Source organism: Anser cygnoides, chromosome 16, assembly GCF_040182565.1.
Source record: "Anser cygnoides isolate HZ-2024a breed goose chromosome 16, Taihu_goose_T2T_genome, whole genome shotgun sequence".
NCBI classification, from domain to species: Eukaryota; Metazoa; Chordata; class Aves; order Anseriformes; family Anatidae; genus Anser; species Anser cygnoides.
In genome coordinates this window covers 6,557,656-6,582,434 of record NC_089888.1, presented here as the reverse complement: position 1 = coordinate 6,582,434, position 24,779 = coordinate 6,557,656, and the positions used below count along the sequence as shown (strand labels likewise).

Sequence of the window (24,779 nt, the reverse complement as noted above, 5' to 3'; positions counted from 1 at the left end):
AGGGCAGCTCCCTGGCCCAGCCCCATGTACCCATGCATATAAGTCCCACCTGCTCTTTCAGAGGTCAGTTATGGACCTTTTGCTGAGGGCCCTGACTGATTTATCTGCCAAAAGGCAACACTGCAAAAGCAAGAGGCAAGTGCAGGCGTCCTTAGTGCTGCAGTCAAAGACAAGCTATGGTGAGCAATGGGATGGAGACTTGGCCAACCCACTCACATTGCAGGCAGGTCTTCAGATGCCAGAGAAAGATCTGAAACTTGCGCCTAAGACCAGGCTCTGACAGCCACACAGGATCAACGGCTTCATGAACAAGATCCCTTAAACTAACACTTGCTGTAAATTGTAGACAGACCCAGGGAGACCACAACAGCAAATGTGTGGGAGGGAAGGGATTAGAAATTAATTCTCCCAAGATTACTTAAGGCAATACAAATGGAAAGAAAGGTCAATATATGTTAATATAAACAATTTTTAATCATTTGAACTAATTAAAAAATATCTCCTACTCTTTGAAAGAATGTTAGCTTAACAAAGGTCAGTAACGTAACAAGGCCCAACTAAGTCAAGATCTTGTAAAGAAATATTTCTTGAAAGACTGTCTTTTAATGCTTCATGTTCTGACTGTTCTATGTCCAGCATGAGAGGATTGAAATTTTTCACAAAAATGGAAAACAAAATTACGGGAAGCATGTTTCTTTGACAGCTCTCCTAAGTCATTTGCTTAAAAAAAAATAGCAACTAATTCATCCAGAATCAAATTTGTAATATTGGCCTATTCCCCCTTTGAGTCTTCAGCCCTTGAGGAACTGATTTTCTTTTTAAAGGAAAGAATCAAGGAATGTTTTTGTATAATGTAATTACAGTACTGCAGAATATTTTAGAATGGGAAAATGACAGGTTTCTCTTATAAAGGTTCTACAGAGATATTAGACAGGCTTTTTTTCCCTCTGCTCTCTGCTGAACTGCATTTTCTGCAAGGCTACGAAGTATGTGAGAAAGTAGTTAATCAGAACAGAGCTCAATTGCTACTTTTAGAGCAAACATTTTCAATTAATCTGAAGTCGTTAATTACACCTTCCTTTATTAAAGGCTATGGTGTAATTTTCTTTTTTTCTTCCAAGTTAATTGATTCAAACATATGCCAGGATCATGCTTTGCAGCAACCACATGGGAAAATTCTGTACTTATATACACAGCCTCCAGTGAAGAAGAAAACAATGCAGAAAAGGGTTTTGAACTATCATGCAAGAAACAGAACACTGTGTGTTGTCTGACCGATACACAAAGTAAATGTGTTGTATCAAAACCACTTATTTTACTTCAGAGCAACATATACAACTCTGGCAATAGGAAAAAGCTGGTGTCAGAGATGATTTTGAAACCTCTTTTCCTTCTATTTTGGTACTTACACTAAGTGCATTTGTTGCCAAGCAGGTGCATCTTTTGCATGGAGAAGCATACCCTGCCTTGCCATGACCTTGCTGAAAGTGCTGTTGCCTATCTGACTTGCTGGCCACGATCACTGAGACTGGTCCCACTCCCTCCAGTGCAAACCTGTCATGCTTCATTAGGCTTTTTAGCCTAAAAAGACAATTAAGATGTCTCGGATTTACAGAGATTTTGAACGGCTTTTTCCTTGGTTTCCATATCCAACCTCAAATGTGAACCTCCTTGTCAGCCTCCTGGTTTGCTATCTTGCTTCTCCCATCCACCAGGGCCCTTGCAGGCATGACTTCACATGCCAAAAATCAGAGATTTTATTACCCACTTTTTAAAAATGCTAAATCCACGTGAGTTTTCCAATAGTATATTGTGGATAACACTGTGTAAACTTATTTTGTGTTTTTGTGGAACTTCAAAAAAAAGTTCTGAGACAAGTGCACTTCAGAAGCACCAAGCAATACGAGAAGAAATGGCCTTAAATTGCACCAGGGGAGGTTAGGTTGGATATTAGGAAAAATTTCTTCACTGAAAGAGTTTTGAAGTATCAGAACAGGTTGCCCAGAGAAGTAGTTGAGTCACCATCCCTGGAGATCTTCAAAAACCATGTAGACATAGTGCTTAGTGACATGGTTTAAGGGCAAACTTGGCAGCGATAGGTTAAAGGTTGCACTAGATGATCTTAGAGGACTTTTCCAACCTAAATGATTCTGATTGTATCAACCAGAAATATTTCTTTAATAAGAAAAAAAAAGTCAATTTTTTGTTTCATTAAAGAATTTTCTTAAACATTTCTATACCCAAGAAAAGGACATAATGAAATGAGTTGTTTCAGGCTGAAAAATTAGTCTTGTTTCAACACATTGAAATGATCCCTCCCCCCTTTTAAAAAAATAAATAAAGAAATAGATAAGAAAAATCATTAACTTCATTAAAAAATTTTTGTTTCTCTTTGAAGCACAAATATTTCAGCAAGGCTGGAATGCCCTCAAAAAATATTTTAGACTTGAGAAACAAAGCTGTTCCCTGGAAATTGTTTTACCTCAGAATTACTGCCTAAACCTATAAGTGGGCTCTTTCTATCTTTCCTCTGTGAAATGGTACTGAAAACGAGAGGAAGCTGCAACTCCTAATGACTCCATTGTGTAAGGTGAGGCTTGACCTAGTGCAACTGCGAGTGTACCAAGGGTGCTAATCAGCAGAAAGCGAAGTGAGGAGACGTGCCAATGGTAAATCAAGGAAAAAAAAAAAAAAACTTCGGGGCTGGGGAGGGTAGGGGAAAATGAGTAATTGAGGAGAGAACAGTTCACTTTTCTAATGGAAATATGAATAAAGGAGGAAAAGGCTGAAAGGACCAGAAGCAGAAGAATATCTCCTCCAAAGGAAGCATATCGCAATTACAAATACTGGTTTTAGCTAGGTTAATGGGTGCAGCAAGGAACTACGTGAGATACAGAAAAAGAAACACCCTGGCATTAAGGGCTGGCACCATAAAGCGCTTACATGCACTGCTCAGCAGCCAAAGGAGAAACGTTGCCTTGAACTTCAAACACAAAAGACAAAAACGGTCGTCAGTGAGAAGGGAGGGCAGGTCAAGAGACGCTCCTAGGTGCAGAGGAGACCCCCAGAAAAATACCTGACCCAGAGGTTGCTGGGCCTGTGTTTTACACCAAATGTCTGCAGCGATCAGCTGGCTGAGCACGGGCATCCTTCCTCCCACAACTCCTCCTGCCACAGAAGCTTCACGGTTTGGGGGTTTAATTATTCTGTCTCAGTTACTGTTTAAAAGCCACCAGTTTAGCAGCCCTGGGAGGCTGCCGCCTTCCCTTTACGACATGAGCAGCCCTGCCAACATGCTGCAGCCCACAGCTCGGACAATCTCAGCCAGATCCTCCAGGATAAAAGGGGAGGACAAAAGGAGTGGCCAGCCTGGTCCTCCTCACACCTTAAAGTGCTAATCCTCACACAGGCACCTTTGCTTTTACAGAGACAGAGGATGTCTGGGGCTATGCCGCAGGGGCAGTTTAAATTTTCACAGTGATTAGAGCCCCTTCTTTCCCTCTCCCCCATGTGATGGATGAGAACAGTAGAAGGCCACTGATAAATATTTCAAGTGTAAGTTCCTATAGACATCACACATATCTTTACAGCTTAAAAAAAAAAAAAAAAAAAAAAAAAAGCCAGGAGGGCTCTTTATGCCCTAGGATTTGGGAAGGGGTAATTCTCCCTCGATCTACTTGAGTCCAGCAAGAGAGCATGGAAAGCCCTGATAGAGGTAAGCCAGACATTTCAGTTCCCTATCGCAGGAAGCACAGGGACAGAAGCACAGCCCAGAGCCACCTCTGAGAGCACCTTGCTCCTAGAGGAGAGGCAGCAGGGTTCATCCCTGCTCCAGAGGGAAGCTGCTTCCCTGCCAGGAGGTGAAAGTCGGTTTTTCCTGCCTCTGTCACTATCTAAAAGGGCTCAGAGCCTGTTCGGTAAGCACTTTCTCCTGCTCTCATGGATACTTGCAGAGGGGCTGCACTGCAGGGAATAGGGCCACCATTGTCATCATCACCTTTTTCCTTTGGGCTGACCTGTCAGAGAAGCTCAAGAGGCAGCATATGACCAGGGAATGATGTGCTGACTCCTTTAAAGAGCTGAGTAAAAATCCCCATGAGAGCTGACAGATCTAGTGTCTAGCATGGCTTGTGAGTCTGCAGCAGCAGCAGGCACTGGGACTGCACCTTGCAGGTGTAACAGCAGCAGAAACAGAAGCAGTGGCCAGTCACTTGGCAGCGCGCTGGGCTGGCTACAAGGAAATAAAGGTATTTACCGAGAGAGAAATAAGGATTTGCAAGAAATAGAGGAAGTGAGGGAAGGGGATATTTTCCAAGTTTTCTGCCTCCACAGACACAGGTGAATAAAACCCAGATGAGATCTGCAAATTCCTTCAGAGTGCTTTGAATTCTCTGGAAACGTTTGGCTCAGTGGAGAAGCCAGGAAGTATCCAAATAGAAACCCTTAGCAATTTAAAAGAAAATGTTATTAAATTAAATCACATAAATCACCTAAATATCACCCTTGCTTTTTAACACACACAAAAATCCAGTACTTTGAAGCTAAGTGGATATTTTAGGCTGAAATGGACATTCTCATCCTCGTTACACATGATGGGTACAGTGACCATGCCAGCAAGTACTGAATGAAAACCAACCAAAAGTGAGAAGGAAACTCTCTTTTAGGGTTATTTGCCTTTCCTGTTTCCCCACTGAATATCTAGCACAGAAATTGATCATGTTGCAAGTTTTAGGTATTTCTTTTTGACCCGATTTTGATCCTGGTTTGAAGCAAGAAAAATATTTATGCACAACAGATTGTGCTACGCTGAACTGGAAGATCCCCTGTGCATTAAATGCAAGAAAATAAAGGAGGTGGGGAGTTGAATGAAAGATTAATAATTTAAAATGAAAACTTCTGACAAGCATGAGTCCATGAAGCTAAATTCAGGTTGAGAGTGACATCTAGTGATGCTCAGACACAATCCTCACACAACTGTTGCCAGTATTTGCAGGATTCTCCCCCATAAAATCTTCACAAGGCACACAAAGTCATAATGCTTAATTTCTTCTACATTTGTGTAAATTTCTTAAGCTGAAAGTGAAAATAACGTATTTTGATATGAAGAAGCAGCAGTTTATGTCCAACCTTTCCAGCTGAAATCAGACTAGGTCATGTCTGAATCCTGGCAGGTGGGAGCTCAGACTCCCCATCCTCCTGGCCGGGTCAGGAGAGAGCACATTCTGGAGCTGTGAGAGTCACAATTTCTCAACTTCATTTTAGTTTTCTTGTTCAGTTCATAGCTGTGATTTTGAATTAAGGACCAAGAAAAAGCTTGCTGGAAAAGTTGATTGAATTTACATGACAATCTCTGCAATTTTTCTGCCGGGGGGGTTATTTTCAATGCAGACGTAACTTGAGCTAGAACACGAGTCCTTCTCCTTCCTTGAAGCCTATCCACAAAGGAAAAAAAAAAAAAAAAAAAGGGATCAGAAATGTGCCAGGGCTTAGACAACACTCACCATGACAGCCAGATGGGGACAGCTGGGAGGGACGAGGCAGCTAGGCCAGGACTGCGAGGCCATGTGTCTGACCCTGCAGGGTGCTCAGACACCCAGGGGCTGCCAGCCTGCAAAGATGCCCCAGAGTTGGGCGGGGGAAGCTCACATCAGCCCCACTGGCTGGATGTGTGGCAAAGTTGAACGGCTTCTGTATGTTTCACCACAAACACAGCAAAAGAAATACTAAATACTTTCCTCTAGAATGTCGTTTTATTGCATTCTATTTTTTTTTCAGGTAATTTGGGTTAATTTTGTAATGAACCCAGTGTGCACATTTTGCATGAGTAGTGGAAGAACCCAGAAAAGTAAGTAAATAAATAAATAAATAAAATTACAGGAACTAGGAGACAGAGACTATATATCTATTCATTAAAATGGAAAAGTAAGTACATGCTGCCTAAATGATGAGGGCTTTTTTGGTTTTGTTTTCACTTCTTTTTTAAAAGAAAACATTCATTTTTCATTTTTTGCTGTTTTGTATAGCATGTTCTGCAAAGCACAGTGTCTGTTTGATATTTAAATAAAGCAAATCAGTAATTAGAAATAGAGCCATTAGTTATTCTTTTGTTAATTGGTAATGCACAAACTACTTAGTCACTGAATTTGAACAACAGAATTTTTCCCAGTCTTTGAGAGTGGATCCTTGTCACCATCAAGAAAAGAACAGAAACAACCCACACGTTGCTAAAAATAACAGATCTTCATCCACTCAAGCCATTTCCTGCAAGCTCCCCACTGCGTGCAACAAGCACTAATAAAGGAAACGTCAGAGCTGGGCTCCCCGGCGCATCCCCTGCCCTCCTGGCTGGTCACTAAGTGCCGGGGGGACCACACCAACCCCAGGCCCTGAAAAAAAGAAAAATCACTTGCCCAGAAGGTGTGATCTAGTCTGACCAGGATATCTGTAAAATTGTTCCTCTCTTGAGCCGAGCTGAAACTTAGCTGCCTTTAGCAGCGCTGCTCACGCCTGCTCGCCCTGCCACAGCCCGCGCTTTAGTCATGAAAGCTTCGCTGAAGTTGGCGACACTACGCAGAGCCCCATTTTAACCCATATTTCAACCTCTTACCAAGCATTTCATGCAGAATTCTACACACCTGCATGTCAGTCTCACCTTGTTAATACTGATGCTGCATCCGATGACAAACCCTAAAGCTAAGCAAGTTAACAACACGTGGTATTCCAAATATATAAAATATACCAAAAAAAAATTATAGGCAGCTCTATATATTTACTCCTCTGTGACACAAGATGGCACCAGACACTTCCCTAATCAAAGTCTGTTAAAAAAGTGGACCGGCAAAGCAGTTTAAACCAAAGGGCCGTATGTATGGGTTTAAGTGACAGGAGCCATAAGGCATTGGACTCTCCACCAGCTGTGTTCAAGATGTCCACCAGCCCCTGGGGGTGCCTGAGGATAGCAAGGATGAGTGTTAAATGCTGAAGGGTTTGAAATAGTAAAAAACTAACAGTGGAGTCTGAGAAAGACGTAAAGCAATCCTGGACCCACACTCCTGAAAGCCTCAGAGGCCAGCCTTCAGATCGCAGCTGTGCAAGCCGTGAAACACGACTGCTCTGCTGCTCTAACGAGATGCAGAGCGGGTCGAGGAGTCAGGATCTCCCATACTCCAGGGCAGCCTTTTTAGCCTGGAAAGAGCCCTGTGACAGAAGGATGCCTCTTCTCCTGTGACCTGTTTGAAATTTCAGCTTGTGATCTGTCAGAAAAGTTATCTGGTATTAACAAAAGCAAATATTGAACAAACATAGGAGATCACTGTTACCTCCTGACAGTCCTCCTATTTCATTCTGGCCCCTGCACCATATACTCAGACAACTCTAGTGTAGTTGCTTCCTCTGTTTTAAGTCTTGCCCAGCAAATTACAGGATAAGAATAAAGCAACAAGCATCCCTATACAATCGCTATGTCTTAGATAAGTTGACTGATGACATACTGATGGCTGAATCTGCACGTGCAGTTGACCATCCTTATTGTACACACAATTAATCCTGTTGCAGGCTTTAGACAGGAGTCTTGCAAACACCAAGCATTCACTAAAACCTTCACCCTTCTTTACACGTGCAGTGGTGTAATTTTAAGATCAAGAAAGGCAGTGAATCATGAACACTAGCACAGTCACAAGCCCAGCTTTTCTGAAGAATGAGCTATTACACGTCACCTAACTCAGTAAGCACAAGATAGATTCCTAGATCGGGGCTTTTAAAAATTGTAGTCAAAGTTGCTGTTCAAATAACAAAATTAATTGAAATTAATTTTGCCTTTGGGCAGCTCCTTTTGGCTCTGTCTCTGAAACAGAATCCACAAGAAAACAGGCCTGCAGGCATGGTCCTGGGCAGCAGTAGCAACAGAAAACCAAAATTGGCTAAATCAAACCCTGCCAATTTTCCCTCCAGAAATCATTCATCATTATCTTGTATTTTACAAGGTAAGGAGCACTCAGCTACATTCTTTTCTGTATTTTTAGCCATAGTTGTTATTTAGAAACCTTAGACACCAATGTTTGCCAGTGACAGGTGATTACTAAGAGCTTTTTGAAATTCCAACATCAGTGTCACTGAGTTTCTTACCATCAGAATATTTGCTGGGGAATGGAAAGAGCGAGGGGAAGTCTGCAGAAGTTGGTGGCATTCACACATCACTTCTCACTTAGTATGAGAAGTGAAGAAACAGATTCCAGGAAAAATACTTGCCCAGCTTCACACCACTAGGGGACTACAGAGGGGAAAACACAGAGCTCAGGCTCACGGCCCCAGTGTGTTTACCTCCCTGCTTTTCATGGATTGAGACCTCAATGAGAGGGAAAGTAGAACTACATTTGAAAAGAAGAATCTTGTGTTCAATAGACAGGAATTAGGTACTCTGGGTTTGAATCTCAGTCACATAATCTCATTATATCTCCACTGCAGAATGATAGGAGTATGTTATTCCCTTTCCTGCTTTGACATCTAATTAGCCAACAAAGGAAAGATAACCCAGTAGGCATAGGTGTGTGTCTACAGCGGTGACAGATCTCTGGACACCTTGTTAGCACATGGTTCTCCAGACAGTCCACAAAAGCCTGTCAAGCTAATATTGCTTGGAGAAAGAAAGGCATCATCAGATCACATAGAGAAAATCCTTAGTAAAATTAGGCATATATATTGTTAATATATTGTATGTATACATATGTTAATATTTTATATATATATTAATATTATATATGTGTGTGTATATATATATATGTGTGTGTATGTATATATATACACATATATAACTACCAGAGAAGAAAATAGAAGGGAGTCAGGAGGAAGCAGGAGGGGTTTGAAGATTCAGCCTGTCCACCTGAAAAGAATTTGCTGGGTAGTGATAACATTATCCTTCAGAAAACTACAAACGAGGGACATCCTGAGATCAGACTTCACTGGTTAAGGGTTATGTCACCTGCATCCTCTGAGACCAGGAGAGCAAGGTTGCAGAATGGTTCCAGAAGTTTCTAAGCTGTCAGCAAAAGCGTCCTTGGTGAATTCAGATGAAATCTAATTATTTCTGTCATCAGAAGTTAAGTAAGACTGAAGATGGATGTAACCTTTTCATGGCAATACCTTTTCTTGTCAAGAAAACATTCAGTACTAACAAAATGTCAGCTTTTCTTGTGTTAAATGGGAAAATGTGCTATTCAAAAACCCCTAACTATACATTATCATCAAATACAAAGAAAGATGTGTAAATAACCTTGAGTACTTGAAAAACCATGAAATGCAGTGAGTATAAATAGATGTCGCTTCAGTTTTCATTACCAAATGGGTACAAGGTTTCACAAATCACATTTGCTTTCTAAATGTATTTAGCTTTCCATATCAAGAAGATACTAACAGAAAATATTCTATATTTACACACTGTGGTTTGACATTACTAGCAAAAAAAAAAACAGAAAAAAAAAAAAAACATATTGCAAATTTCAGAATCCAGAAAAGGGAAGCACTCTAATCCTGAAGAGAGTTTAAATCTCATTTTACCCCGAAGGGCCAAATCCCTGGGAGCAGCAGTACGACTGTGCCTGTGTGGTTGGTTTAATAAACAGACCCAGGCCTTTGCTATTTGCAGTTACAGCTAAATCTAAGCAGTAACTAAAGATTGTCTCACTCTGTTCTAGAAGTTATTTACAAATAGTGATGCAGATAAAAACACTGAAGCTGAATTTCTTTTTACAGCTCTAGGATAGTATTAAGGTCACATCTGCCAAACACGAAAAGAACAGAATAGGAAAACCTTGGACCAAACTAGCAAGATAGAAGTTAGGCTTAACAGATAATTAAAATTAAGGGTTAGGTTCTAGAAGTTTTTATCACAGCAGTAAACACTCATGGGACTTTTTTTCCCCCACTTTCTTTTCCTTCTTTTTTCCTTTCTTCAAACCTACTCAGCCAAGGATGGTTTTTTTTGCAGTCTTCACATGAGGTCATGCACAAATAGGCAGAAATAAAAGCAGACATTTTAAACATCCTGAAACTGATACTTCTGCAGGTCTAGGACTGGCTGATGTCAGGTACAGCGCACAGTACATCTCTAGTACTTGAGGAGTAATAGTAACAGAAAAAAAGCCGTGATTTTCTGATTTTTGTTGCTGTCCTTCTTATATGTGTATTTTGTCTGCAAGGAAACAACACTGGACTCCAGGTACAGCAACAAACTGAGGTACTCTGAGCATCAACAGAAAATTCTCTCCCAATACCCATCCACCCACAGCACCTGACACCTCAGTAAAACCATCTTTGAACCTTGCCTGTCTCCAAAGCCTTGCATCCATCTGTAGTGCTGGGAAAGAGGTCAGTCAGCAGCACTAGGTTATTAGGCTTTAGACAGCCAAATGCACCTACAGCTCAGCCCCTGCGCCGCAGGGCAATGAGATTTGTGAAGACAAAGGCTGCAATATTTTCCAGAGACACAAGGAAAATACTCCGGGGATTCTTGGCACTGACAAAGCTGAACAGCAGAATGCAGCTGGCTCAATCATATCCGCTTGTCTTTCACCGTTTACGTGAGAGGACAAAACTGATACTCAGTGTTATTAGTCTAAAGCACTTAAAATCCATTGAATATGAGAGAGCACCTGCAGGTGCTGCTAAGTGTTTTGCAATCAGATCTGCTTTGTCTCCTTTTGAACTTGGATGAGAAAGAAAACTGTGTATCATGTCCAAAAGTTGAGTCTGGTTAAATTAACTTGTTAACAGGCTGAAATTATAGAAATATTCATCGAAAAGCCACTTTGTTGTAATCACTGCTAGATGTTCCTGTTCTTCTCTAATCACAAAGGTTGGCAGACCCTCTCTCCAATTGCAGTACTGGAGCTTTTTGCTGCAGCCACGGTTGAAAGGAAATTGAAAGAATCAACTCCGAAATGCTGGGAACTGCAAGCATTCTATTTCAATAGGGTTTCAGTTGGTTATATCAGGTGAAGATCTACTCTTCCGATTTGAAAATTTCTTCTAGTAATCTGATACAAATGTGTGCACCCTCTGTTCACCTCAGATTCACTCTTGCCTCAGATCATAGTGAGCCTCAGACTATAAAATAACTTTATTAGCTATGGACTTGATTGAAAAATGTATGAAATACAACTTCGTGGAGGAACACAATCGATATTTTTCCAGTATTGTATCTGATTATGCAGTCTATGAATGACAGTAGTAAGAATGCTTTTGCAAAGCTGTTACTCTAAAACTTTCATAAAAAATCACAGCATTTTAGTGGACAGCACTTAATCATCCAAGTACTTATGATGGTGTCATCACATGTCCTTTTTGCCAGATTATTGTGAGGTTCCTACTTCCATCTTGGTTGGGGTTTGATAACCTGAAAGCAAAGCAAAAGAGCCCAAACCAGATTTCCACTATTTTCAATAACTAGTGATATCTTCATGACTTCACTGAAAAAGACTAAATTATGTTTTTTTCTTGAACTAGGTCACTACTCAAGAGGTTTATAATCTCCAAATTATTTGGTGAATAAGATGTGAAGTTTAATTTATTGTATTTGTCAAGTATTCGATTACCAAACACTAAAATTCTATTGAGTCAACAGTTCAGCACAGAATAACCCTGTGTGTCAGTAAAGAGCTGAGTAAACACCATGAAGTGCCCAGGTCAAGAATTCAAGCACATGTTTAAAGATATTTCCAAATCAAGGCCTGTAACATAATGGGCACTCTAGAAAGGTGCACAGAATTCAAAACCAGTGTACTTTGCTTTTGCTTCACTAAGATAAAATATTTTTATTTTTATCTAAGTCTTCTATAAAGAGGAGAAATCTTCTAACTGAGGAGAAATCTTCAAAAGTATTTCAATCATTATTTTGGCTATTTGGAGCAGCAGGAAAAGAGTAATTACCTGTTGCATAGGAATAGCTGCCTGTTTATTATTCTATGACTTCCTTTAAATTTTCCAATTTGTTTGGGCACAAACTATTGTTGAAAAAGAGTGAAAATAAAATAAAATGATATGCATTTATCAACTGATACCAGATTGATTCTTGTGACAAATGTTAAACAAGGTTTTTCATTCAACAACATCACAAGAGAAATATGTTTAAAAACTCCATTATCCACACTTAGCAGTAAATGTTATTTTCTTTTTACCTTTCCCTGAGGATTATACAGTTTTTATAGTGAAGAAACAAGTGAGTAATAATAGCATGCAACCAAAAAAAAAAAAAAAGACATGACCAGTAACTATATCTCTGGAAAAGCAGCTGGAACTGACAGCTGAGGGGCGTCAACTTATATTAATATTTATAATAATATATTATTGCAAAATATATTGCAAAATTTCATTTCATGTAGGCTTTCCAATTCTGAGCAGAGCAATCCCTAACACCTTCTGAAAATAAGGCCTAAGGTGTCTTGTGCAAGCACAGCTTCTTCCCATTTCTGCAAAGACCTTAGAGATGGCTTGAGCTTGCAATCAGATACATGATGCTCAAGCCCACTATTTTTAGCACTTAATGGCAAAGCTAATAGTGCCATTAATCCACTCCGGTATATAACATTCAATTTCCACTTCAAATTGCATCTCAGTGCAAATGGTAGCTTGATTCCTGCTGTCAGATGCATTTGGAAAATCATGATGAAACATATTTAATGACTTCTGATTCTCAGATTCAGCTGACATATGGGAAAACCTGTAGCAGTCTTTTGGAACAGTGTAATGGAGAATTCCAGAGTTGATATTTACAGAACTGAAACCGAAAATAATTTTTTGGCCTGGGCTGAAGTAAAGAGAGACATTTCTTGTAAGCCATGTTCAGTCAACCTGGATGCTTCCTGTGTGCCTCAACCCCTCGTTCTGACTCTCCTGACTGGATGTGGCTAAGCCTCTTTGCTGTTTTGTTTCCTTTTACACCTTCTATATTCTTCCTACCACATGTAATTGAATTACTTTTAATCATATCTTGTTCCTTTTTTCTTTTCCTTTTTTTTTTTTTCTTTTAAAGGCAGGCGTTTCTAGAAGAAAGAAGCCATTGCCTTTATTATCCAAAAAATAATGCAAGGAAATTAATAGATTTCGTTTGAAAAAGGGAAGCTGCAAGTTCTGTTGTTGTTTGTTTTTTTGTCTTGAGTCATTTCTCCAGCTAATGGCTATTTAAAGATGAAATCATGATATCCAAAGCAATAAATCATATAAGATGATTCACTCGTGCTTTGTACTAATCATGACTCAATTCTGGTTTTGCATTTTAACTGAAGAGACACCTTTTCTATTCTGAAGAACTAATGAACATAGTACAGTACATTGCTGTGCCCAACCAGATGGGGAAGGGAGGACTGGAATTTAAATGGCAAAACACTCCTGGGAATTTGTTTGCATGGGGGTGCCTAAAACATCAGTGCCCCTCCATCAGCAGGTGGTCCAGAGCCAAGCCCAGAAGGATGCTGTACCTCAAGGGTGTATCTCAAGGGTGGGCACCCTTCTCCATGACTGGGAGCTCTGCCTTCCATCCTGCTCCCACCCACGAGAAAACAACCTCCACCTGCCACTGCACAATGCACAAGGAGGGAAGATCCTGCCCAGCCTTGGGCTCCTCCTCTGTTGAAAAGACAACGTTTATTAGGGCAGTGACAATCACTCTATCCAGAAATGACTATCTTCAGTGCACTCCAGCAGCTCGAGAGAGCTGGCAAGAAACAACTGAGGTTCAGTGCACAAAATAAAGACAGCTGCTCTAGGCATAAATCCATAACTGCTACACTCTAGAGGGGGCAATATCTTTTCCCTGTTATGGGATTAGAGGAATGGCAGAGATATTTTGTTGTTTTAAATTATCTGCTTTGAAACACATCACTGTGAATTTAGGGAGAGACTTTGAAAGACTAATTAAGTTCTTTAAAATGTTAACTGGACAAATTGTTGGGCAAGTCCCCAAGTTATTTTGCATATTAAAATTGCTGCAAAGGATGCCATCCTTGCACAGGTATCATCTGAAGTCTGAATCTGAGATTGAATTACTGGTGCATGTTAATGAAACTGTGGCTCAAAATGAAAATGAAAAAGATTTTTCACTTTCTGAGCTAACAAAGCTGTGATAGAAACTCCAAATATCAGTACCTGTGACACAGTATTGCTTTGATTCTAAAGAACTCCTGTGAAAACACCAGTCATGAAATACACAGACATCGGTTAGTACTTTGAAAAAAAATCAAATTAAAAAATTCACTACACAGCTATAGTGTGACTGAATAATGTGCAAGGAAAATCCGCCTTGTGCTCTCCACTCAATACATGGTAACTGGTCCCACACAGGCTTAAAATCAGTACAATTCCATGTAAGGGGTGGCCTCCCATGAGAAAAAGTGGCTACTGGGAGGAAGGTTTGCTTTTCAAAGAGTAAAGAAAGGTAAGGGTGCATGGAAATTTATTTCAAATCTCCAATAGAGATGACTAGCTGGGGATCATCGTTAGCTTAAGGGATGATAAAAAAGTTCAAGTGCAATTAGGTCAGAAGAAAAGATTACTTCGGGTCATTGGACAGGCTTCCAAGGAAAACAGACCAACACTAAATTTCCATTCTCATGAACTGAACAATAGTATAAATAATAATAATAATAATTGGGGACAAAAAAAAAAAAAAAGACAAATGAGGCAACTGAACTTGAAGAACCCTGTCCTTGAAGCCAAGTTAGCAGAGCTGGTTTGGAAAGTGTATTCATCTACAAATTCACTTCCATGTAACGCATTCAACAGCCAGCTGAGCGTCTGGGCCACGTGGGGTAACCCTTCACTGCCTATACAATATAGTCCACTTCTGAGGCAGGGGGAGAGGAAAAAATGTATGTATTGACTAGCAAGAGTTGGTTAAGCCTCTAGGCTGACTGAGATCCTTGAGCAGAGCTGGAGAGCCATGCCAGGGAGGATGCACAATGCAGAGAAGACATGCACCTGCAGTTTGCTTCACTTGTGAGCAAGGAATTTGGGAATCAAAATAAACAAACAACAAAGCCCAAACCCAAATCATTTGTGGGCAAGAAATGAAATCCCCGAGAGCTTGTCTCAGATGCAACCACCACTATCTAGCCTTCAGAGCATCTCAGCTAGAGCTCTGGCTCTGGGCAGGAGTGTAGAGCAATATAGTGCATGGGCACCCTACACACCTCTGAACACCCTCACCTTTTTTTTCTTTTTTTTTTTTTTTTCTTTTTCTCCACCAGATGAATTTTAGGGCAAATCTATCATATTTGTTATCTGCAGAGGGCGCCAGACAGTTTCAGATCCGCTGGTGGATCCAGCGAGGGGATGCTGTACCTGGTGGTTGCAGCTGTCACTCAGAAAGGTGCTCGCTCTCTAATGGCCACTGCTCTGCAAGGAGGATTTAGTAGGAGTTGTTTTTTACTTCATGCATGTATAAACCCCTTGGTTCCTTTTTTTTTTTTTTTTTTTTTTTTCACTTTTCTTGCCATTGAAATAGCAAGAGATGCTTCACAAGCTGCAATACACGAACCCACACTGGCTGGCCCCAGCCAGCTGACAGCAGCAGATGAGGAAACTGCCTGCTTTTAATCACCAGAATTAGAACCAGCAACGTGCTGCTGATGATTTTTCCCTTCAGAGAAAACTGTCTGATGCCTGATTTGAAGCTCACTTTCTTCTAAGGCAGAAGAGCAGCCTGTGACTGACACAAAACTCACTGTAAATGAGGATTTTTTTTTGTGTGTGTTTCTACTTGCAAAATCGATTAACAAAAACTCCTGCTTGATTCCATCCCATTTGCACAACAAAAACTTGGAAAGCTTTTTTTTTTCTTCTTTTTTTCTTTTCCTCCTTTTTTTCAACCTTTGCTCTGTCAGGTCTGTAATCCCTTGTGAATTCAAGTCCTTTGCTGACAATGAATACCACACACTTTGCCTTTTCATTTCAGCCTGTGCTGCTTAATGTCACCGAAGACTTCAATGACTCAATTCTCAACAACAGAAGCGGCGATGGATTTTGTGAGCAGGTCTTCATAAAAGCTGAGGTCTTCTTGACTTTAGGGATCATCAGCCTGCTGGAAAACATCCTTGTCATTCTTGCAGTGCTGAAGAATGGAAACCTGCATTCTCCCATGTATTTCTTCCTGTGTAGCTTGGCTGTGGCAGACATGTTAGTGAGCATGTCAAATGCCTTGGAGACCATCATGATTGCAATCCTGAGCAACGGCTATTTGATCATTGATGACCACTTTATTCAGCATATGGACAATGTGTTTGACTCAATGATATGTATTTCTTTGGTAGCCTCAATTTGCAACCTCTTGGTTATAGCCATTGACAGGTACATAACTATTTTCTATGCTCTCCGTTACCACAGTATCATGACAGTGAAGAAAGCTTTAACCCTGATTGTGGTCATTTGGATCGCTTGCATCGTCTGCGGCATCATATTCATTGCCTACTCAGAAAGCAAAACTGTCATTGTCTGTCTCATCACAATGTTCTTTACCATGCTCTTTCTCATGGCCTCCCTTTATGTTCACATGTTCTTGTTTGCACGCCTGCATGTTAAGCGGATCGCTGCCCTCCCTGTGGACGGGGTGCCCTACCAGCGTACTTGCATGAAAGGAGCTGTCACCATCACTATATTACTAGGTGTCTTCATTGTTTGCTGGGCACCTTTCTTCCTTCACCTCATTCTCATTATTTCTTGTCCAATGAATCCATACTGTGTCTGTTACACTTCACATTTCAATACCTATCTGGTCTTGATAATGTGCAACTCAGTAATTGATCCGCTTATTTATGCCTTCCGGAGTCTGGAGATGAGAAAGACTTTCAAAGAAATAGTGTGTTGCTGTTACGGCATGAGTGTGGGACAGTGCATGCTGTAAACATCTGGCTTTGTGTTGAAAATAGAGAGAGGATACATACAATAAGTGTATGAATATATACATGTATGCAGATACCTAGCAAGTCCACTTTAAAAGCCTTGCTTGAAGGAAGGGCACAGGGAAAAAGAAAAAAAAAGAAAAAAAATATTTAATGCCTTGATTTATACTTTTCAAAATGAGAAGGATTTAACTAAATGAAGTTATTTAAAGAGTTGTAACAAAATTAAATCCAAAGCAGTTTGCAAAATAGATCAAAAAACTTACTGGGGGGAAAAAAAAAAAAAAAAAAAAAAGGATCCTGAAAGTGAATGCTACCTTACAGAGAATGGAATAACATTGTGCCTCTACCCTTTATTTGTACCTGTTGCTTTATCTCTGTGCCTCTGTCAACAAAGTCAGTGTTTTCTAAGAGTCCATTAGCAACCTCTATAAAAAGCTATTCACTTGCAAGACAAATAAATCAAAGCAAATCAAACCACTGATAGGTAACAGCATGGCTGTACTGTAACTCTGATGTCTCTATCTTTTAATAAAGGATTAGATTGACATTTATGCTGCTTGCTATCAAGTCAACTGAGAAAAGTCTTAAAAGACTCAAAGTAAGCAGTTGCCTGGCACTGAAATATTCTTTCAGTAGAAGTCAGCTAAGTGAAAGTGAACAACTATTGTATAAGTGATAGTGTGATTTGAACAGCTGACTGATAGAAGTGACTCATTTAAGAAGGCATCTACATTGCTTATTGTAATATAGGAGTATTATATCCTCTAAAGTTAAAAAAAGTAATATGGAATGCACTGATCAATGCACTATTTGGTATGTTAATAAAATAAATCCTGGATATCTCCTTTTGATAAATAGTTACCAGTAAGATTCACCCCTTGAGAATTTTGAAGACCAGGGGTCTGAAGACAGAGCTGAATATAAGAAATAGCTAAAGTGCCAAATAGTTTGAATTTAGCTTTGTGTTAAAGCTGCATGAACTCTTCAGAAATAGCCATTTGGCTAATTTAGGTACCTTCAAGAAGTAAGATGTGTATGGCAGATACGACTTCTATGCACTGTGAAATATGTGTTGTGGGTCAAACTGATTTTACTTAAAGATCTTTAAACTGAGTTCAGTGGATGAACACTGCTGCATTGGAAATAAGAAAACATGGTCTTTGCAATCATTTTCATGTGCAAGTTTGTGCCATGTAAAGTATGCAATTTCAGCTACAACAATTTAGTCTTTTCCTCTGCTTCTGATAGGAACAAACCACATAAGTGGCCTTCATATAGCTTATTGTAACTGAGCAATGGCTGATGTGATTTGTATATAACACAATGTACAGGCAGTATCACTGTCATCACAGTGCCAGACTAAGAAAACTCTAAGCCATTCAGGTCTACTTGGCAACTTTCTGGTATCTTGCATTCAGTAAGGGCAGTTTGACTTGAGACTTGATTTTATTTTTTTTTTCAGTGGAACTGCTAAGCTTTTATTTCTGAGGCTCCCCTTACCAATATAGGAACAGTTACCCAGACCAGGGCCCCCCAGTCTCTTCCACCACCAGTTCTGCATCCACACAACAGTAGTCTGGCACAATCTCAGGGTGATGAGAGCTTCATGACCAAAGAAAGAAAGAAAAAGAAAGAAACCACCAAGATCCTTTGGGCACTGTGGAGCACATAGCAGAACTGGCATAAATGAAAATTCTCCCATGTTTCAGGTAGCGAACAGAGAAAATTCCATCAAGTGGCAAGCAAACTCAACCCAAATGCTTTCAACCTGTATCGGTGTCTCACAAATCACAGTTTCACAGTACTAAGATCTGTTTTGTCAACTCAGTCTGTCTTTTGCAATGCCAGATGTGGCACATTAAGATGAACTGAAATAAGTCATCATAGGAAACCCCACAACTGACTTGCTGTGGAAATACTGCACCTACTTATGAAAAAGCCCTACCCGCTGTCAGTGTTCTGTACATTTATACCATGGAGCATGGTTTGCCATGATATTCTGCCTCAGGTTATTGTGTATTTAGCTCTTATTGTACCTGATGTCCTACTTACTTCTCATTTTGAAAGTGATTTTAGATGAGACTTTGATTCATACTGTGCTGTGCCTTTAAGCAAAAAAAAAAAAAAAATAGATCTATTGAATAAAACAATCTGAAGGCATCACTTTGAATCTTGTTTGCTTCTCTCGGATCATGATGCCATGTCAAACTACAGTCCACGAAACTAGAAATAAAGTTTAACACTGGTCAAAAACTCCTCAATCTGCTGTCCACAGAGCTATGCAGAAATTAGCAAAAAAGCCAGACATCTCCATCCCACTTGCAAACATGATGGAAAGAGAACCCACAAAATCCCTCAAACATCTCTCACACCTCTAGCACCAGTGAGCAAAGGTGCAGTTCCTCCCCACAAATCATCCACAGAGACGGATGGTGTGTTTGTTGAGTCACATTTCCAAATTCCCAACTATAACTCACACTTTGGAAGCCCTTGGTGCAGTATCCTACATGGAGCCAGGATGGCAGCCATTGCTAGCCCATCTGCGATGGGAAACGAAAGAAAGTTTCCGTGGGATTGAACCCCAGAATGAAAGGTAGTGAATGAAAACTAACAGTTACAGCTCCAGATGTGAAGTAGAAGTGAATGGAAGAACAGGATTGCACTCAGAAAATACTACTGCAATCACTTCCTTTGGGTCAGCTCTTAACGCTTCACAGAGAAGGGAGTCAAAGAACTGGTGTTCAGCCACCCGCAGGGTCAGAGCTGAGGCTCAGGTCAGCACTTATCTAAGGGACAGACAAGGAATGGAGCATCAGCAGTGGTCCCCCAACACAGCATCATTTCCCAGCAGCGCACACTATAAATGTGTCTGTACAGCAGAACAGACATCACAGTAGCACATGCTTCTACAGGGCTGCAGCCCTTAACATCTGCTAAAAATTGGAGCAACACTTCATTCTGCCAAGAATCTGCCCTTGTTTATATTTGCAGTGAAACAGGAACATTTTCAGAGAAGCTACTGGTAAACATAATGTATGATATGCTGATGAGCAGAAGTGTTTCTTCCTTGGTAAAAGTGCTAGGCTTCAGAAGATAGATACTGTTTCCCCTTAAATAGGATGAGAAATGGCAGAGATAATATCCTTTCCATTTAAAGATGCCATTGGTATGGATTTATTGATTCAGTTTCTGTGCACAAAAATTAGTCAGTCCATGAGCACTGTATTTTCCATTTGAACTGTCATTTGCTCAGAGATTTGTTAAAAAACTCTCATATATTCAGACAAATACTTGAATTCTCAGGAGCACAAGAAATTCACTAAGCCAACTCAATACATCATGTTCTGCAAATTATAGCTAGCCTTGCCTTTGATGTAATATTAGCACTATGCATGCAATTTTCCTATCAAAAAGTGCCTAAATATTTTATAATTGAAACCATTTATCCTAATGGAAAAATAACAAGGTCCAGGAACAGAATCCTGCAGTAAACCAAGGTCATCAGTTAGGCCACTGGTACAAATACCTTGTCAGAGTTGAACCCCCTTCACTGAAATACAATGCTTGTAGCAGTTGAAGCCCAGACTGGGACCACAGCTAACTCTCTGGTTTGGTAGCTATACCTAAACCACTGAGGTCATTTTTAAGCTGCACACCTCTCAGTATGACAGAAACCTCTCAGCTAGTATGACCTGGACACTACGACAGTCAGCGTGGGTACAGCAAATGCATTTGTTCCAGAATAGCTTGTTCCTTCCTGGCTCCACTCTGCAAAAGTAGAGGCAAGCCACATTCAGGCTGATTGATACGAGACTATCCCTTCTGAACAAGGTATAGAAATTTGGAACACACCCTGTGGGCTACAGGGTGCAGGAGGGCTCCTACAGCTGGTGTTGGCAATCTGAAGGTTGGCTCCAAATGTCCCTGTAAACATTGCTACTGAGCAATTACAGGGCTCTTTGACATTCCCTCTTCAGAACAGCCCTGGGTACAGGCATGGATCTGATTCTTTATCACAGCTATAATGCAATGCCTGTATTCAACAGACTCTTAGGTGGAAGGCTGAGGAAGGATAAAGCTTTCAAGGAAAATGAAAAAAAAAAAAATACCACCCATATATCTCTGTGAAGAACATTCAGATATGCTGTTCTGCTCATTTCCAAACTTTAAAACTTAAAAGGTTAAAATACAATCCTGTTTTTAAGTGTTTCAATTAATAATAGACATTAAATGAATAGAGGCATGGACCAAGGAAGATAAAGCAGCTTCTTTAGGCTAGAGCTACAAGTGAAGCCCTTTTGCACAGGTTAAGCTCACTACACAGAGAGCAATGCGGCATCACAGCTGCACGTTTTATTGTGTTCTCGCTAGGCTGGAATAGATTAGGGTCACAGCTCAAGTCAGGCTTTACAGTGATGAATGAAAATAAGCTGTATTGGATTTTCTCCAAAGAAAAAACAGCTTTCGATCCTTTAAATCTGCTTGGAAAATAAGTTATTTTTATTCTTCTTCCATGTTTAAAACAATTTTTTTTCTTAGAAATAACAAGCACAGGAAAGGTTGCTTCAAATCCAATTTTCATAAGCATCCACCACCTTAGCAACCTCATAGCCATTATATATTTCATAGGCAATGTAAATTGTAGCTCACAACTATGCTTATTCATCACTCTCATAATATACACCCATTAGAGTCAATCACTCGGTAAGGTACCAACACAGGGCCTTTCTACTCGCACCACTGCAGGTTTGAGCAAAAGATGCATTTCTATCACACTCACAGATTCAAGTTGTGCACAGTAGACCTAAACTTGCATGAGATGTGGAGGTTTGTATATCATTAGTGGGATAGAAATGTCTCTGAAACAAAAGCCATAAAAATGGAACACAATTGATTTGGTTGTTTGTGCAACACTGTATTGGTCATTGGGGCAGAAAGCAAGTCCAGAAATGTATATATATTTTCAAGAAGACTTCTGACAAGGACTTTGAAGAATTAAGATAAATTTTTGTGATATTCACAGCATTCTGAAGACACTGATGAGAAAAGGAGATCTACTTACAGTTCTTACTCATTCGTATGACTTTGGCTGCACCAGAAGAGAACATGGAGGTATGTTCTGGAATGACAATGAAAGTATATTTAATATTTGCTATTATTGCTGGTATGAATGTTCATACTGCCAGAATTAACTGTCTTCTGTAAATGGTTCTGAAGTTCCAAGTTTTTTAACTACAAAATTTAAAACAATCTATGTAGAACACATTTGATTTCATTTCTTTGTTTACGAAAACCACACATTTTATTTTATTCAAGGATATTCCTTTCTCTTGTGATTAGAAACAAACAAGGCACTGGTGAAGCAAGATTTACTTAAAAGATCCTTAAATCCAAGACTGTACCATTTCAACTCTCTCCATTAATAAAAAACACAGTCAATACTCACCTTCAAGCATTAACTGATGCAATTTCAGGTTTGCTCTATACTGCATTATTGAGTCAAACTCAGCAATATTCCAGGAAGAGTAAAATATATAGAACAGTCCTCTTTCACTGTAACAAGTATAATAAGCAGCATGACACTTTCAACACATTATTGATATAATTGCCATAATTGTAAGGATGCACTCTGGGGGTAAGCAGCAACTGAACCACAAAGCCAGATGCCAAGCGTGATGGACTCAAGGCTGCTCTGTACTAACATATTAACTTGAATTAACATTTAAGCACACGTAAACCCACGTACATCATGAGGAATGTACATTTCTTTAGACTTATATATTCCTAAACATACAAGAAACTGTAGGTAAAGCAAAACAATTGCAGAACTCTGCCCTTGTGCACCTGCTATTGTATGCTTTTCCATTCAAACTAACTTACTCAACACAGTCCCATTTTGTACAAGCAATTGGATAGTAATTTCACTATCTCTCTACCTTCAAAAGCTGTACAACTGAAACAACCTACCCCCACAGGGGCCATTATACTGAGTGAGTTGATAATCAAAGCAGTGAAAAGGTGCAGCAGGGAGAATCAGTCTAAACAGTTATTTCCTGTGATGAGGAAAGGCGGTGAAGGCCTATTAGCACTCATTCCATTAGGGGTTCATGTTACACCTTAACAGAGTTTTCCATGAGTGTCATTGTATGTGACAAATGTGCTGGAGTGCATGCTGCGAGAAAAGCATCCAAGTGTGATGGAGAATAAGAGCATTAAGAAGCAGAGTGCTTCCTCTGCCATTAGCATACAGCTGTGAAGGTCATCTCAGGACTTCTTGAGCTATAAGTGGATTTAACTCCTTGTCTCTTTTTGTAGTATCTTATTGCATGATGGTGGGTATCCCTAAAAGCTAACGTCACAAGCAAGGCAGTTTCTCTTAGTCTCTTCAACAGTCACTAAAGAAGATGAGACTCTTCTGCTCACTTCCTAGAAGAGTCAAATTAGGATAGTTATTCATGACATCTGTGCCAGGAACAACTTTCTTCTTTGGCTACAAAGGGAGCTGACAGGGCCTGCTTAAAACTAACACTTAAATGTTTTTATCTAATTGTTAGTTTTGTCAAGGTAAGTGGTCACACAGTTCTATATTCAGGAAAAAAAATACAGAAGTAGTATTACTTTTGGAAATAACTTGTTTTTTCCTCTACCCCCAGTGAAATAAAGTGAATTTATAACCTACCCTGCAGACCCTGACCTTCCAAATCAGAAATGAACTACTGAAAAAGTTGCAGTGTACTTTTGTTTTTCCTGAAATATCTGTGTAATGGAAAGGGGCAGACAGAGGCATCTCTGTTTCTTCTAGTTATGCCATCACTTCTGAGATCATAAGAAAATCTGGTTCCAGAATTGCCCAAACAGTGGGAGACCTAGAGCTATAGCACTGCCTGCATGCAGGAGTCCCAGCATACAATGAGTTCATTCCATAAATCATCGCAGTTCAGCAACCCCTGAGACTTTCATCACCATCAGGCTCAACAGCCCTAAGAAAATATTAGGTAAAAAAGAGAGAGAAAAGAAGGCTGGATGGAAAATTGAAGACTGAACATCTGTTCAAACAGCTACTGGTGGCATGTAGCAAAGCTAAAAAACATGCGAGAAGACAAGATCTGACAATGGGTAAGTTTGGTGCTTGTGAGCAGACAAGGACTATTATCTGTGAAATACAAGCATCTGCAGCTAATTAGTACAGACCTTGTCTGAATCATTGTTAACCACCTTATTTCACAAAGGCTACGTGCTGCTCCTGTCTTCAGCCTTTAAGAACAAAGCAGCTCTTTACAAAATACTTGTCTTTCAAATCAATGCTGAACATATTCTTAATTTGGGCAGAACACCAGACCAATCCTTACAGCCTTTTATTGCTTACCTCTTCATCACAGACAATTATCTGATACCCATGAACCTATCTGACTTTAGTAATCTTAAAACTGTACACCACGTACTTGAAAATCAGCTCTAAATCAAGGACTCATAATTTGTAGTTCTTAAGTGGTGTGTGGATAGTAAACAAAGATATTCTTTCTTTTTCAGTCTTCTCTGCACAAAATCAACTGAGGTAGACTTGGAATTCAAAATTTCTGGTAAAAAGAATTTAGAAAGCAAAACCAGAAATGAAGCACGTGGTAAACTTATCCTCATAGATAGGAAAGTGATTCATGTGTTTGTTTATAAATCTGGACATGCAAAAAATTCAACCAAACATACTGCTGTCATAATGAAGTGTACTGCACTATATTTTTATGTAATATACCATGTATTCAACCAGAAAGGCATATTATATAACACAAAGACGGATCTCTACATATAAAAGATGCTCCTAAATTTAAAAGAAATCATTTTTATGTAGACCCCACTAATATATTTCCAGGTTTGCCGCCCAATATGAGGTGG

At 39.8% G+C, this 24,779-nt stretch overlaps 2 protein-coding genes across 4 annotated transcripts in view; one reads left to right on the top strand and one right to left on the bottom strand.

Annotated features, from left to right (window-relative positions):
- Positions 1-23,669, bottom strand: part of LOC106041848 (uncharacterized) — a 65,925-nt gene extending 42,256 nt beyond the window's left edge. The window contains exons 1-2 of one of the 2 annotated variants that reach the window (XM_066978353.1): positions 23,569-23,669; positions 21,952-22,008 (exon numbers count right to left, since the gene is read on the bottom strand). The gene's annotated coding sequence lies outside the window, so the exon portion shown is untranslated. Of the gene's footprint in view, positions 1-21,951; positions 22,009-22,335; positions 22,422-23,568 lie in introns of those variants that run through there. The other variant, XM_066978355.1, reaches the window with a different exon arrangement.
- Positions 14,628-18,379, top strand: MC3R (melanocortin 3 receptor). 2 transcript variants are annotated; one of them, XM_048072592.2, is made up of 2 exons: positions 14,628-15,714; positions 15,944-18,379. In XM_048072592.2, exon 2 carries the CDS (start codon positions 16,127-16,129, stop codon positions 16,886-16,888), a length of 762 nt encoding a protein of 253 aa, XP_047928549.1. In that variant the 5' UTR covers positions 14,628-15,714; positions 15,944-16,126; the 3' UTR covers positions 16,889-18,379. The 2 variants fall into 2 exon arrangements, with proteins under 2 accessions (XP_047928549.1, XP_066834468.1); XM_066978367.1 differs by lacking the exon at positions 14,628-15,714 and having other exon boundaries at positions 15,748-18,379.
- Positions 23,670-24,779: the final 1,110 nt, after the last annotated feature.